This window comes from Chiloscyllium plagiosum, chromosome 32 (genome assembly GCF_004010195.1).
Source record: "Chiloscyllium plagiosum isolate BGI_BamShark_2017 chromosome 32, ASM401019v2, whole genome shotgun sequence".
NCBI lineage: Eukaryota > Metazoa > Chordata > Chondrichthyes > Orectolobiformes > Hemiscylliidae > Chiloscyllium > Chiloscyllium plagiosum.
In genome coordinates this window covers 40,614,208-40,631,208 of record NC_057741.1, presented here as the reverse complement: position 1 = coordinate 40,631,208, position 17,001 = coordinate 40,614,208, and the positions used below count along the sequence as shown (strand labels likewise).

Sequence of the window (17,001 nt, the reverse complement as noted above, 5' to 3'; positions counted from 1 at the left end):
AGTCTCAGAATAAGAAGTTGGCTATGTAGAGCTGAGATGAGAAGAAATTTATTCACTCAGAAGTGGTGAATCTTTGGAAGTCTCTAATCTAAATATCTGTGGATACTAATTTTTTGAAATTATTCTATTCTGAGACAGTTAGAGTTTTGGACTCGAAATGAATCAAGAACATGGGGACCAGGCAGGGAATACGAATGATTAGCCGTGATCATACTGAGTGTTGAAGCAGGCCTGAAATTCCTGTTTCTATTTTTAGAACTCGTTACTGAACTTTCTATAGGGAAAATCACATCTCATCAACTTGATTGAGTTTTTTGAGGAAGTTACCAAAAGATTGACGGGGCAAAGCAGTAGACACTGTTTACTTGGACTTTAGTAAACCCTTAGACAAGGTTCTGCACAGCAGACTAATAAGTTAAGGTAGGTCACATGGGATTCAGGTTGAGCTTGCAAATTGGATACATAATTGGCTTAATAGCAGGAGGTAGAGAGTGGTGGTGGAGGGTTGTTTTTCAGACTGGAGGCCTGTGACCAGCGGTGTTCTGCAAGGATCAGTTCTAGGTCCGCTTTTGTTCGTCATTTATATAAATGATTTGGACATGAATACCAAAGGCATATCGAAGATGACAAAGAAATCTTGATCAAATGGGTCAATGGGCTGAAAAATGGCAGATGGAGTTCAATCTGGATAAATGCAAGGTATTGCATTTTGGCACAACAAACAAAGGTAGGGCTTATAAAAAATAATGGTAGGGCTTCAGCTAGTGTTGCAGAACTGAGAGACCTAGGGGTTCAGATACATAATTCTTTGATGTTTGCCTCACTTTTAGACAGGGTGGTTAAAATGGCATTTGGCATGCTTGCTTTCATTGTTCAGTCCTTTGAGTATAGGTAAGTCACATTGAGGTTAAACAAGACATTGGTGAGACCTCTTCTGGAACACTGTGTCCAGTCTGGTCAACCAGTTATAGGAATGATATTGTTTGGAGGATTTTAAGGGGGTACATTTTTAAAGTGACAAGAGAGAGATTTAAAAAAGACATGGAGGCAAACTTTTTTTACACAGGGTGGTTCGCGATTGGAATGAACTTACTGAGGAAGTGGTGCATGTGGGTACAATTACAATGTTTAAAAGACAATTGGATAAGTACATGAATAGGAAAGTTTTGGATGAATATGTGCCAGGAGCTGTCAGGTGGGACTAGTTTAGTTTGGGATTATGTTTGGCATGGACTGGTTGGACTGAAGTGTCTGTTTCTGTGCAGTGTGACTATGACAGCAATCCTAGTTTCTTCAGTCTCACTATGTAAATAAAATCCCTTTCCCCAATTTTAACAAGTTTTCTCTGCATCTCCTCCAGGGTGTCTAGTTGGAAATTTGCATCTGGTCCCAGAAACTTATTTACATTTGGTGTTTCTTCTAGTGAGAAAGTTTTTCACTATATTGAGCCAATTTTGGTTAGACCACATCTGGAGTATACTGTACAAAATTGGTTTCTTTATTTAATGAAGAATGAAAATGCATTGGATACAGTTCAGGGAATATTTAATAGACTCATAGCTAGACCGGGTGCATGTTCTTATAAAGAAAGGTTGAACAGGCTGGGCTTGTATCCAGTGGAGTTTAGAAGAGTAAGAAATGACTTGATTGAAATATGTAGGATGTGGAGAGATGGTATCATGAAAGATTCTAGAACTAGAAGTCACTGTTTAAAAATAAGTGGCCAAGTTAAGACAGAGGTATGGAGTATTTTTTTCCTCAGTTGGTTGTGTCTTTGGAACACTCTTTCTCATGTGACAATGGAAGCAGAATCCTTGGATATTTTAAAGGGAGCGAGCTGAAAGGTTATTGAGCATCGGGAGAATGATTAGATTAGATTACTTACAGTGTGGAAACAGGTCTTTTGGCCCAACAAGTCCACACCAACCCTCCGAAGAGCAACTCACCCTATATTTACCCCTTCACCTAACACTACAGGCAATTTAGCATAACCAATTCACCTAACCTGCACATATTTTGGACAGTGGGAGGAAACCGGAGCACCTGGAGGAAACCCACACAGACACTGGGAGAATGTGCAAACTCCTCACAGACACTTGCCTGAGGCAGGAATTGAACCCGAGTCTCTGGCGCTATGAGGCAGCAGTGCTAACCACTGTGCCACCATGCCGCCCATAATGTGAATAATCAAAAGGAACAGCCGCAATCTGACTCAAAGCAGGATCGAGGGGCTGAGTGGCCTACCTCATGCTTTTAATTCATATGTTCATAAGTTGGTCCAATCTGAGGAAAATGTTCCAATTTCCTCAGATTGGACCAACTTAAGAACATATGTGCAATTTTCCTCTTGGAGCATCTTTTGATTGGCAGTATTTTTCATACCTGACAAATGAATTCCATTGGATCAGCTGTTCTTATTAGCAATCGTTCAATTTCTTCCATTGGAGTGTAGTACAAAACTTCAGCCTGGGCTATTCTTACTCCTCCACAATAAAGGTTCATTGTCACTGGGCCAGCAGGGAGATCTGTAAAACAGGAACTGCTGTAAACAGAGAGAACTGAATTTCTAAAGCACTTCCCACAGTCACAGGACATCCCAAAGTGCTTTCAGCCCAGGAAGTACTTCTGAAGTGTTAACACTACTGTAAGAAATATGGCAGTTGATCTGCACACAGCAAGCTCCCATAAACAGCGATTGGTACTGATTAGACCATCTTTCAGATAATGCCCTACAATTTATTACATTGTATCTGCACCTGACAGGGTAGAAGGAAAAGTATATCAATATCTAGTTTTAAATACAGCATCTCTAACAGTGCAGCACCTTCTCCAAGGTGTTGACTTTCTTCCTAAAGTGGTGTGCCCAGAAATGGACACAATGTTCCAGTGGTGACCCTAACCAGTCTACAACTGGAAATGCCACAAAATATTTTTGTGTATAAGATTTATTTTCTTATTGTTCTTTACAGGACTAACCTTTAAACAATGGCAACCATGTTTCTTTAGAAAACCCTCTAACTCAGGAGTGTCTGGATTCAAGTTCCAGCGCACAATCCAAACTGACACTCTAGTGGAGGACTGAGGGAATGCTGCACTGTCAGAAATACTATATTTTTGAGGGGAGGTCCTGCTTGCCCTCTCTGATGGGTGTGAATGATCCAATGATATTATTTCGAAGAGGAAAGAGAGATTTCTCTAAAGAGCCCTACTCAATAGTTATCATTCAACCAAATCACTAAAAACAGATATCTGATCTTATCACATTGCAGTTTGTGGGACCCTACTCACTGAAGGTTTGCAGCAGTGTTTCCCATATTACAACAGTGACCAAACTTCAAAACATATTTCATTGGACATTGCCAGTGGCCAGGGAAGCAAGTTTTTAAAAAAATGTTTAGTTAGAGATAGAGATAATCTGTTCTAGAATGAGATCAGGAAACAATACATCATTAAAAGGGAGTGAAAATATAGAACTCACTTCATCAAAAATGCTGAGGGGGGGGGGAAATCAGCTGAAATTTTGAAATCTGAAATTGATAGGTCATTGTTTGGCAAGCATCTTAAAGCTTTTGGAACTAGGCTGAATGGGTGGAATTAAGATGCAAATCATGCATGATCTAATTAAATAACAAAACATGCTTTAGGGACTGAATAACATCCTCCTATCTCTGTCTTCCCTTGACTACTTAGCTGACTCATCCAGGTATTTGTCTCCAACGCTGTGGAAATATGTGCAAGTTTCATTAGTTAACCTAACACTGAAGTGGCTCAAAAGAAAAACTTTAGGCTTTTCATAAGGAGTGACACATTGCAAACTTGAGCAGCTCTGATCTGGATTTTCCCACAAATCACTCACTCTGGTAATTGAGTCTTTGCATTGCATCAGTTACAATCCAAGTTTCCATTACAGAACTCATCACAAGCTGGTGAAACAACTTTGGCACTTTAGAATGGAAAGTTGGAGTCAGATTTACAATGGGTATACAACAGCTCAGAAACAACACTCTGAAACTTACAGTTTTCCAAAGGACAGTTCTGAAATGCCCAGTAAAGCTGTAATGTAATGTTTGGAAAGTGGGCTTACAGAAAGGCTCAAGTGAGCAGCTACTTTCCAAATGAACCAAGCAATGAACATTGTGGTTTAAAATGAATGCTCAATGTGAGAATTACTTTTCAGGATCTCGGAATGAATGATCTTTTGTTTCTGAAACATCTATCTTTCCTTTATTTGGTCCACTGTCAAGCACACCAGCAAGTTAGGCTGCTGCTTTTCCTTCTCTGTGTAAATTGTCTATAAAAAGCAAGGCAAGTCTAATCCAGCCAATTACTATCCCATCAGTCTACTCTAAATCATAAGCAAAATGGATGGAAGGCATAAATGACAGGGCCATCAAGCAGAACTTGCAATGACCTAATCAATAACGCCAAGTATGATTTCCTCTAGAGTCAGGGTTGAAACTTTATTGCTGGAACAGCACAGCAGGTCAGGCAGCATCCAGGGAACAGGAGATTCGACGTTTCGGGCACAGGCCCTTCTTCAGGAATGAGCAGAGAGTGTTCAGCAGGAGAAGATAAAAGGTAGGGAGGAGGGACTTGGAGGAGGGGAGTTGGAAATGTGATAGGTGGAAAGAGGTCAAGGTGAGGGTGATAGGTCGGAGTAGGGTGGAGGCGGAGAGGTCAAGAAGAAGACTGCAGGTCAGGAAGGCGGTGCCGGGCTGGAAGGATCCGGCTGAGACAAGGTGGGGGGAGGGGGGATGAAGAAACTGGTGAAGTCCAAGTTCATCCCCTGCGGTTGGAGGGTTCCCAGTCGGAAGATAAGACGCTCCTCCTCCGACCGTCGGGTTGTTGTGGTTTGGCGGTTCCTCTAGAGTCACCCAACTCCTGACCTCATTACAGCCTTGGTCCAAACAAGGGCAAATGAGCTGAATTCCAGAGGGGAGGTAAATGTGATGGCCCTTGACATCTAGGCCACATTTGACCAAATGTGGCCTCAAGAAACACTACCAAATCTAAGAATTGGAGGAAATTCTCAACTGGTTGGAGTCTACCTGGCATAAAGGAATGCAGTTATGGTTTTTGTGGGTCAATAATCTCAGCTTCAAGATTATAACTGCAGGAGTTCAGCAGGGTAGTATATCAGGCCCAATTATCTTTCGCTGTTTTATCAATAACATTCTTTCCATAACAAGGTGCAGGATGGATGAATTCCCTAGATGCGGAGTCTAAATTCTAGGGGATACAGATACAAACAGGAGTGTGATGATGACCAGTTAATGTGTTTAAATGATTTTGGTTGAGAATAAATACTAGCCAGAACACAGCACAGAGTCCTCCACCAAAGAAGCAAAAAATTGCGGATACTGAAATAAAAACAGGACTTACTGGAGAAACTCAGCAGGTCTAACAGCATCTGTGGAGACAAAGCAGAGTCAACGTTTCGGGCCAATGGACTCAAAACATTAATTTTGCTTTTTCTTTGCAGATGCTTCCAGATCTGCTAAGTTTCTTCAGCAATTGTTTTTGTTAATGTACTCCCTTGCTTGTCTTCAAATATTGCTGTGGATTATTTTCTATCAATGTGCAAGGGTTGAAGATTCTGACACTGAAAAGGCAGCATCCTGAATATTACAGCAGCATCTTGAATCTTCAACAGTGCAGTGTTCCCTCAGTACTAACTGTCTAACAGGGCAGTGCTCCCTCAGTATTAACCCACCAACTACAGTATTACTTCCATTCTGACTTTCCAACATTATTGCACTCCCTCAGTACTGACTCTTCTCCAGTGCCATAATCCTCCAGCACTGAAGCTCTGACAATGAGTCACTCTTCATACTGAAGCTCCGACAGTGCAGCACTCCCTCAGTGCTCACCCTCCGACAGTGCAGCACTCCCTCAGTACTGAAGCTCCAACAGTGTGGCACTCCCTCAATACTGACCCTCTGACACCGAAACACTGACTCAGTACAGTCCTCACTACAATGCAGCACTCCTCAGTGAGACCCCTCCGACCCAGTATAGAGTTCCTTCACTACTGGCTGGTTGACATTGCAGTACTCCCTTGGTACTGACCCTCCAAAAGTGCGGCACTCTTTCAGTACTTCTGTTAGCCTAGATCTTGCACTCATTTCTTAGTTATATACCCTGTTCTTTGACCCTAGTGCAAGTTTAACTGTAAAAAATGAAGACAAAATATTAATAAAAGCAAAATTCTGCAGATTCTGGATATTTGAAACAGTGTCCACCACATTGTCATAGGGTCTGTACTGAGAGAGTGCTGCACTGTTTCAGAGACAGTACAGAAGTAAGTGTAAGTGTCAGAAGGTCAGTACTGAGGGAGTATTGCAATGTTTTTGGGTCAGTGCTGAGGGAATGCTTCTGGATTAGTGGTGCTGGAAGAGCACAGCAGTTCAGGCAGCATCTGAGGAGCAGTAAAACGACGTTTCGGGCAAAAGCCCTTCATCAGGAATAAAGGCAGAGAGCCTGAAGCGTGGAGAGATAAGTGAGAGGAGGGTGGGGGTGGGGTGAAAGTAGCATAGAGTAAATGACCTGGGAGTTGCAGTGGGAGAGGGACTCCCTGAGATTCTTGTAGAGAGAGGAGGAAAACTTCTTCAAGGCAGGCATCCTTGCAAGAGGATTCGCAGTAGGGTTAATGCTACACTGTCAGTGGATCAGAGCAGAGAGAGTGCCACACTGTCAGAGGATTACTACTGGGGGGAGCACCATACTATCGGAGGATCAGTACTGGGGGAGAGTCACATTGTCAGAGGGTCAAAACTGAGGGAGTGCCACACTCTCAGAGAGTGAGTGCTGAGGGAGTGCTGCACTTTGGACGGTCAGTACTGAGGGAGCACAGTACTTTTGGAAGGTCAGTACTGACTGACTGCTGCAACCTGGGAGGTACCATCTTTCAAATGTGATTAAACCCAACATTATATCTGCCCTCCCAGATGGATGTGGGTCACATGACCAGAATTTATAGGAAGAACAGGGGAAGCCTCCCGGTGTGTTTGATTAATTTATTTGAATTGGGTCAAAATTTAATTCCTCATTAACATTACATAAAACAGATTATTTGATCATTATCATATTGTTGCTTTTGGAATTTTGCTGTGCAGAAATTACTTGCATGTTTCCTAAATTAAAATATGTTGACTTCAAAAAGTTAAAAACAGGACTTAAATTTTCTGTAGAGCAATGTGGGATGGATTAAATCGGAGAAATGTTCCTTTTCTCAATATGCCGCGTTACGTTTTAACCTGGTTTGCCTTTTAAGATTTTTTTCTAGCTAATATATATTAAAAATTAGCAATAAATCTACACATTTACTAGCTCCAGCATCAATCTTCTGCAAACGTAATAGCGAAAGAAGATTGGTTGCCAACTAGAGAGGACAGTATCAATTGTCAGTGCAGACTGAATTAAACTTTTAAATAGAGTTGAAGTCACATCTTTGAATTTAAAAAAATCATTTTTCAGGATAATCTAACAGGAGGGACAATGCCATTCTGCAGATACTATGTTTTAATTAAATACAGCAATTCCTCACTTAATGTTGTAATATGTTCCCGAAAAAACCTTTAAGTGAGTTAAGTTTGCCAGAATAGCCAATCTGAAAGTTGTATTTAAGATTTGTAGCAACATTCCTGTCATAACAAAACCAGACGTTAAGAAATGATTGCAGGAAGTCAGCTTTTCTAACAGCAAAAGACTACTTTTGCTGAACCTTCAAAGTATAACTGCTTAACCCAATTCAAATGAATGGATCAAATGCAGGCACAACTGTCTCCCAAAGATGGTTAATAAAAAACAAAATCTATGATAAGCTGCATGTTCCCTAATTTTACACTTCTGACTGATTTTAAATATCACTTCTCCAATTCTGATCTCGCATGCATCTCCAATCTTAACTGATCCTCAATGGTCAACCATGCCTTCAGTCTCCTACATCCCAAGCTCTGGAATTCCTTCCCTCAATTTCACTGCTTCTCTACCTTTCCCAGTAAAACGTTGCTGTCACACCTGCACTTTTGTTCAAGTTTTCGGTCACCTCATATCTATTTGGGAATTTAAATTCAGCAACAGACAAAATTAGGAGGAATGAGGTTCCAAACTTCTAATTGTCCCTTTTTTTTGCTATATAAACATCAGGTTTGTTCCAACTGGAAGATCAGATTGATGCGATGAACAAGAGAACACAACAACACCTCTACTTCCTCAGGAGGCTAAGGAAATTCAGCATGTCTCTCAAGACTCTTACCAATTTTTATAGATGCACTATAGAAAGTATTCTATCCAGATGCATCACAGCTTGGTATGAGAACTGCTCTGGTCAGGATCATAAGAAACAACAAAAAGTTGTGAACACAGTACAGTCCATCTTGCAAGCCAACCTTCCATTCATTGACTCCATCTACACTTCCCGCTGTCTCGGGAGAGCAGCCAAGCCCCTTCCTACCTTGTTATCCTCTCTTTCACCCTTTTCTATTAGGCTGAAGATACAAAAGCAAAAATATATCTACCAACAGATTCAAGAAGAGCTTCTTCCTCTCTCTTATTAGGCTTCTAAATGGACCTCTCAAATTTTAAATTTAATGTTGAGCTAGCTCTTTGTGCACCTTTTCTGCAGCTGTAATATTACATTCTTCACATTGTTCTATTACCCTTGTGCATTTTGTATGGTATAATCTGCTTTTCACTGACAATAATGAATCTGACTTATGACCATAATAAATCAAATCAAAAATAAGCAACATCTATCATTAACAAGGTATTTCAACCGGTTTGTAGAATTAATTTTCCCTGTTGACTTTACTTCATTTCTACATCACAAGTACAGCAATGTTACATCATTCAACATCATTCAAAGGTGAACTAAACAGTGAGATGGTGTTTTTACAAAGCTACTGGCAGGGTAGGGCAAATTAGACAGCAATGCTTGGATTTCCTGAATTGACCATGCCCCTGCAGGGTAGGTGCTTGTGGGTGCTCTTTGATATTTGTGCGTGAATTATAGCAAGCTCTTTGAGCTGGACTGTTATTTTGACAGAACATTCTAGCATATACTTTAATATCTTAACATCTCAAACATTTTTTTGCATCAGCTTAGAGCAGCTAGTGACATTCTGATTCGGAAGGTGCTGTCTATAGGCCAGTTTGGGTTGACACTCCATTACCATACTGAGGAAATATCACTTTGTAATGCTTAGGTAAAAAGCTGTCTACTATAGATCCCATGTCACTTTCTGGTTGAAAGCATGAATTTCTTCCAATGTAGCAGCTGACAAGACCCTCTCAATAAACAGTTGTGCCAAAGCTAAGTCCACTGCTCATACATTGGAATCTGGGTAATCCAAGATAGAGGAAGGGAAAAAATTGTGGCTGCAAGAGCTGCTCCTTTGTTGACATATTGGTAGTGTTGGACCTGATTTCCTCAAATTCTAGGACGAGTAATTAATGCATTATAAACGGTTGCATTGTTTTGGAAATTTGGGGAAAAAAAATCAAAACAATGGCACTTTAAAAAAAGACGGAAGACAAAAGGTTTTGACCATATGCGACGTGATTCAAACCTAGCAATAATATGCACAGCTGCTGTCTTTGCTGTCCAGTTTCAAGTATCTCTGGACATTGGAGTTTGTTTCAGAAAAATAAGCAAACTGCGAGATTCATAGCTGACCTTGGCAAAACCTGTCTGAGGTTGTTCACAGCAGTTAAGCAGCTGTTTTTAAAGTATAACTTTACTTTTTTTTTGTAAATCTACAATAGTGAATAGAGTGAGTTCTTTTTTGATTATAAGTTTTTATTGAGATTTGTCTCTTGATTAAACTTTAAAAATATAAACAATAGCTACTAAGTGAACCTGGAGCCATGTTTTTAGAGCAGTAAGACAGAGCTATTTTCTGGCACTGTAGATTGTTAAGGTGTAAAAAGGCTTTTAGCAGAATGATGCGCTCTTCCTGTTGGATGTGGGCAATTAGGGAGAGTTTCCAAGTTACTGATGATTATGTTTGCAGGCAGTATGTTTGTTGGCGAATCACAGTGGGCGGCACGGTGGCACAGTGGTGAGCACTGCTGCCTCACAGCGCCAGAGACCCGGGTTCAATTCCCGACTCAGGCGACTGACTGTGTGGAGTTTGCACGTTCTCCCTGTGTCTGTGTGGGTTTCCTCCGGGTGCTCCGGTTTCGTCCCACAGTCCAAAGATGTGCATGTTAGGTGAATTGGCTATGCTAAATTGCTCGTAGTGTTAGGTGAAGGAGTAAATGTAGGGGTATGGGTGGGTTGCGGGTCGGTGTGGACTTGTTGGGCCGGAGAGCCTGTTTCCACACTAAATAATCTAAACATGGATTGTTTGGAGCAGCAATAAGGAATTTACAGGAGTTAGGGGGTGTGATGGATGGGAGGGAGATAAACTGAAGATACAGTCAGGTAGATGGGTTACCTTCAGGAAAGGTAGGAGAGGGAGGCAGACAGCCACAGGAAACTTCTGCTCTCTCTCTATCTCAAACAAATATTCTGTTTTGGAAAATGTAGGAACTGATGGATTCTCAGGGGAATGTAGCACGGATAGCCAGGTTTCTAGTAGCAGGGCTAGCTCTAATGTAACGAGGGGTTCACCAGGTTCCAAGCAATCGATTGCAATCAGAGTCACAGACAGATGTTTCTGCAGCCAATAGTGGGACATCAGAATGAAATGTTGCCTCCCTGGAACGAAGATCAAAGATATCTCAGACAGGGTGCAGAATATTCTCAAAGGGGAGCGCAAGGTTGTTGTACACATTGGAACTAACGACACAGGAAGAGAAAAGGATGACATTCTGAGGAGAGAATAAGAAGGTCAGATTAGTGGGACAGTGGGGGAACGGACCAAGAAAAGAAATCAGTCTAAGACTGGTATAGTCAGGAAAAGAGCAAGTCAAACAGATAGGGCAGGCAGGAACAAAAAGTAGAGAACAAGGTATGACTAATAGATTAAATGGCATTTATTTCAGTGCAAGATGCCCAACAGGGTATGGCAGATGAACTCAGGGCAAGGATGGGAACATGGGACTGGGATATCATAGATATTATAGAGATGTGGCTCGGAGTTGGACAGCACTGGCAGCTAAATGTTCCAGGGTATAGATGTTATAGGAAGGATAGAAAGGGTCGGGGGTGGGTTTGGTAAGAAAGAAGGGGGAGTGGCATTTATGAGTTAGGGATAACATTACGTCTGTACCGGGGGAGGTTATTCCTGGGAATACATCCAGGGAAGTTATTTGGGTGAAACTGAGAAAAAGGAAAGGGATGATCACCTTATTGGATTGTACTACAGATCCCCCAGCAGGAAACTGAGAAACAAATTTGCAAAGAGATCTCAGTTATCTGTAAGAATAATAGGGTCGTGATGATGGGGGATTTTAACTTTCCAAACATAGACTGGGACTGCCACAGTGTTAGAGCTTGGACAGAGAGGAATTTGTTGTGCCTGTACAAGAACATTTTCTGATTCAGTATGTCAATGTACCTACTAGAGAAGGTGCAAAACTTGACCGACTCTTGGAAAATAAGGCAGGACAGGTGACTAAGGTGTCAGAGGAGGAGCACTTTGGGGCCAGTGGCCAAAATTCTATTACTTTTAAAATAGTGATGGAAAAGGGTAGACCAGATCTAAAAGTTGAACCACATCATCCAACGACATTTCCGCCATCTCCAAACGGACCCCACCACCAGGGATATATTTCCCTCCCCACCCCTATCCGCTTTTTGCAAAGACTGTTCCCTCCGTGACTACCAGGTCAGGTCCACACCCCTCAACAACCCACCCTCCCTTCCTGGCACCTTCCCCTGCCACCGTAGGAATTGCAAAACCTGCGCTCACACCTTCTCCCTCACCTCCATCCAAGGCCCCAAAGGAGCCTTCCACATCCATCAAAGTTTTATCTGCACATCCACCAATATCATTTATTGTATCCGTTGCTCCCGATGCGGTCTTCTCCACATTGGGGAGACTGGACGCCTCCTAGTGGAGCGCTTTAGGGAACATCTCCGGGACACCCGCACCAATCAATCTCACCGCCCTGTGGCCCAACATTTCAATTCCCCCTCTCACTCTGCTGAGAACATGGAGATCCTGGGCCTCCTTCACCGCCGTTCCCTCACCACCCGATGCCTGGAGGAAGAACGCCTCATCTTCCGCCTCGGAACACTTCAACCCCAGGGCATCAATGTGGATTTCACCAATTTCCTCATTTCCCCTTCCCTCACCTCACCCCAGCTCCAACCTTCAGCTCAGCACTGCCCTCATGACCTGTCCTACCTGCCTATCTTCCTTTCTACCTATCCACGCCACCCTCCTCTCTGACCTATCACCTCCATCCCCACCCCCATTCACCTATTGTACTCTATGCTACTTTCTCTCCTCCTCTCATTTATCTCTCCACCCTGCAGGCACCCTGCCTCTATTCCTGATGAAGGCCTTTGGCCCAAAACATCGATTTTCCTGCTCCTCGGACGCTGCCTAACCTGCTGTGCCTTTCCAATACCTCTCTAATCTAGACTGTGGTTTCCTGCATCTGCAGTCCTTGTTTTTACCAAGTGAAGAAAATGTCTGGTATGCTTGCCTTTATTGGTCAGTGCACTGAGTATAGGAGTTGGGAGGTCATTTGCAGCTGTACAGGACATTGGTTAGGTAACTATTGGAATATTGCGTGCAATTCTGGTCTCCATGCTATTGGAAGGATGTTGTGAAACTTGAAAGAGTTCAGAAAAGATTATCAAGGATGTTGCCAGGGTTGCAGAAACATTACCAAGGCTTTGGAGAGGTTGTAGAGGGGACTCACTGGAAGGGTACCAAGAATGAGGGACTTCAGTTAAATGGAGAAACAGAATAATCTGGAATTGTTCTCCTTTAAGCACAGAGGTTTTGTGGTAATCTAAGAGAGGTGTTCAGTGTTAGGAATAGTTTGTTTTGAGGCAGAAACTGTTCTACAAGCAGGTGCTATAGGAAGAGGCTGAATAGACTGGGGCTATATTCCCTGGAGCGTCAGAGGCTGAGGGGTGACCTTATAGAGGTTTATAAAATCATGAGGAACATGAATAGAGTAAATAGTCAAGGTCTTATTACTGGGGTGGGGTGTCTGAAACTCAGAGCTATATAGATTTAAGGTGGGGGGGGGGGGGAGATTTAAAAGAGGCAACTTCCTCATGTAAAGCATGGTGCGTGCACGGAATGAGCTGCCAGGGGAAGTGGTAGAGGATGGTACAATTACAACATTTAAAAAGGCATCTGGTTAGATCTATGAAAAAGAAAGATTTAGAGGGATATAGGCTAAATGCTGGCAAATGGGAACTAGATTTATTTAGAATATCTGGTCAGCGTGGACGAGTTGGACCGAAGGGTCTGTCTCTGCGCTGTATACCTCAATGATTCTGTCATTCACATTCTCTGAAAGGTTAGTATGGGATATTCAGGCAAAATAATGAACTTCATAGACAGAGTAATCCAGGTGAAAAACATAAAATGCTGGAGAAACTCAGCAGATCTTCTAGGCAAGTCATATTGGACTAAAAGCATTAACACTGTTTCCACAGATGCTTTCAGACCTGCTGAATATTTCCAGCATTTTCTGATTTATTTCTGATTTGCATGTATCCATTTTGCTTTCATTAGTGAAATCAAGAGATTGTTCCTATATTCAATTCACTGATAAAATACATTTAATTGTGTTCCAGGTTTTCAAGTGAATTCAGGTTTGAGAAGTAAAATCATAAAATACAGCACAGAGGAGGCTACTCAACCCATCATGTCTTTACTGGCTCTTTCAAAGACATATCAAATTATTCTCACACCCTCTACACTTTTCCCACAATCTTGTAAACTTCTCCCATCCAGACAGTCAAGTTATTTTGGGCATTGCATTCCAGGTCATCACAATGCATTGACTAAAATAAATCTTCCTTCTCCCTCCACAGAGATTTTCATCTTCAATCTATATCTCTGGTTTCCAATCTTCCTGCTTGTAGAACAGTTTCTGCCTCTCAAAGTAAACTATTCCCAACAGTGAACACCTCTCTTGAACTACCACTCAAACTTTATGCTTGAAGGTGAGCAACTGCAGATTATTCAGTCTCTTCATTTAACTGAATTCCCTCATCATTGGTACTCTTCTAGTAAGTCCCCTCTACAACCTCTCCAAACCCTTGGCAATGTTCCTAAAATGTTGTACTCAGACTTCAAGATAATTCACCATAAAATCAAAACTGTCTCAGGGTGATTTTGTGTGCATTTCAATGTTGAGTCATAGAACTAAACTGTTACCATTCAAGAAAATCTAACAAAAAGTGTGCAGAATGGCTGATGAAGATGGCCATGTGGGTCTGGGGAGCAGCGAATAAGTAACAAAGGAGAAAGTATCAGGTGGCAGCTACAGCATTGTCAGGATGAGGCAGACATGGCTCTACTCCAGCCTGATGGCTCCTGATGATCAAAGAGCAGGTCACATGCTTAATTCCCTGGTCCAGACTCCTAGGCTGAGCTTAGGTTCCAGGTCCTTGGCTAAGCCCAGGTGCCTAAGGGCAGTGGCAGGGACAAGTTTAGCCCTACAGCAGGACCCTGCGGCATTGGCAGCAGCTATATCAGCTCAGTGTGAACTCATGGCAGCAGCAGAAATGGTGTTGGTGGAGGTGAGATGGTGCCAGAGAGTGACGATTCTTTGTTCCAACGTTGGCAGTGTGGTGAAACATAGTTTCAGCATTATCAGTGGTTTAGCAGCAAAGACTCAGGGCATTGGAGTGAAGGAGCCTGGATCTAGGCCCATGGCTATGCTAGAAGCAGCAGCTCTTTAAAAGATCACCTAACCTTATTGAGGTGAGACTATAAGATTAACTTTATCATTTTACTTTTCTGACTGTATATTTTGTGTTTTGGTTTATTTTCTGTGTTTTAAGGTAGCGCTCTAAAGAACACTTTTCACTGTATTTGTAATAAATACAAATGACAATAAATCAAATCAAAATTCTACTTCAGCATTGATCATATCCTCAGGGTATCTCTTCCTAGTCAATCAATAACTACTGTGGGAGTGAGATGCGTTTCTTACCGAGGGCTTTTACACAAAGTGTTTGACTGTTCCAAATAGTTGGTCGAACCTTCATTTTCTCAGTTCTTGACAGAAATTCAATCTCTGGCCTTTCCTTGAGTGAAACACCATCTTTCAGCAGCATGTATATCTCACTTGGGCTCTGTGTTGTAAGGAAGGTGAACAGGCTGTAAGTCACAGGCTAAATTTTGTAGATATTGATAGTAATTCTGACATGGTGAATTGTTTGAATTAACCATAACAAACAAAGGAGATATTAGCTATTTGACAACGGGATCATATTTTAGATTTTCTGTTTTACCTCTGGGACTCTGGGAACAGCAGGAGACTTTTTAGCCCCTCATGCCTATCTCTTTACTCAATTAGAAAATGGCTGATCTGGATCTTTACTCCATCTACCTTACCTCGTCCTATAACTGTTACTACTGCTACTAATCCAAAAGGTAAGTTATGACTTCTTTTCTGAACTACGCTGTTTGGAATTTGACAAAATACATCAGATGGTGTTGAACCATAGATTTAGAAATAAACAAATTCTAAATAAATAAAAATGAAAATTTGGATGGCAGATTTCACAGATCCTTTGTTTATAATAACATTTTGAAAATTTATTGTGCTAATGCATAATCTCTAGCATAGCGAAATATCCTAAAGGTGCCTCACAGGAGCATAAGCAAAAACGTGTGGTTTTAGACTGCAGAAAGACAGGTCAGTTTTAGCAACATTCTAAAAAGGCAAAGAGAGGTGGAGAGATTTAGGAGCAAAATTCCAGAGCTAAGGGCATGATCAATAAAGTGATTAGACTCAGGAATACAACATGTTAGAGGAAAGTACCTACTTTGCACTGTATCCGATTTGGTATCACCAACACATGCACAGTACTGGAATTATTAATACCAGGTCCTCCAAGTGGATCTTCTCTTGGACCCATATACTGCTGCCAATCATTGACGCCGGATTCTACAAATGAATCTAAATGGAAACAAAATGCAGAATACTATAAGTACAGATGTGTAGACTTGAGCCTAACTTAACCAAAGCTGTACTGCTGGCATGGAGTCTTGACTGAAAGGAAGTGTGGCTTTGGTGTGGAGAATGGGACATTCATGTCAATCATTTGTGACCACCAAGAATCAGACTCTGACTTCCAGTTACAGCTTTCCTGCTGATGCTCCTGTGAGCTAGGATTACACACTGGAAGAGTATGCTAAATGTATGCACTAGACAAAATAGTTACAATTATTTACAAACCAATAACATTTCCTTATTTTCTCAGCAATATTCCATTCCGTGTTCTGAGAACGTACAAGAAAGTTTGACACATTCTTCACCCATCATTTCTTCCAGAGCTTCAGACCGTTCAAATCAATTTCTACATCAGCTAAGTCCAAAACAAACTCAGGAGCTGCTGTGAAACAACTCTGGATCTCAAAATCCGAAATGCAATCAATTTAGGTCTTGATGCAATGCAATGAGTGAAGAGCACCTTAATACCTGCCCATGTACTTTCAAAGAGTTTCTGCACCAGAACTTTCTAAAATAAAACAAAGCAAGTGGATGCTGGGGATCTGAACCAAACAAAAACAAAAACTGCTGGATAAATTCAGCAGATCTGGCAGCATCTGTGGAGAGAACTGGACTTGAAATAATAACTCTATTGTCAACACAGATGCGACCAGAGTTACCAAGTTTCTCCAGCAATTTCTGTTTTTGTTTGTTCACACTTTCTAATCTTTCCAAACAGCACAGTGCCCTGTGGTGAGAATCTGGGATCAGTGTGAACAAGGCAAGGCAAGATGTATCCCGTAAACACATCAGATTGAAGAACGTGCAGGAGAGACAAGATTGCTTGGCAACAATTAAGACTCTTCATATTGTTTAAACTGGAATGGTCAAATCCTGAGTTCTTCTACTGAGGAGATA

At 41.7% G+C, this 17,001-nt stretch overlaps 1 protein-coding gene across 4 annotated transcripts in view; it reads right to left on the bottom strand.

The window, feature by feature from the left end:
- Window positions 1–17,001, bottom strand: part of LOC122539545 (B-cell scaffold protein with ankyrin repeats-like) — a 273,798-nt gene that overhangs the window by 201,378 nt on the left and 55,419 nt on the right. For all 4 annotated transcript variants that reach the window (XM_043674514.1, XM_043674513.1, XM_043674515.1 and 1 more), the window contains 3 exons: window positions 15,917–16,050; window positions 15,079–15,220; window positions 2,383–2,525 (listed from right to left, as the gene is read on the bottom strand). In XM_043674514.1, coding sequence (XP_043530449.1) covers window positions 2,383–2,525; window positions 15,079–15,220; window positions 15,917–16,050 — 419 coding nt within the window. The remainder of the gene's footprint in view (window positions 1–2,382; window positions 2,526–15,078; window positions 15,221–15,916; window positions 16,051–17,001) is intronic.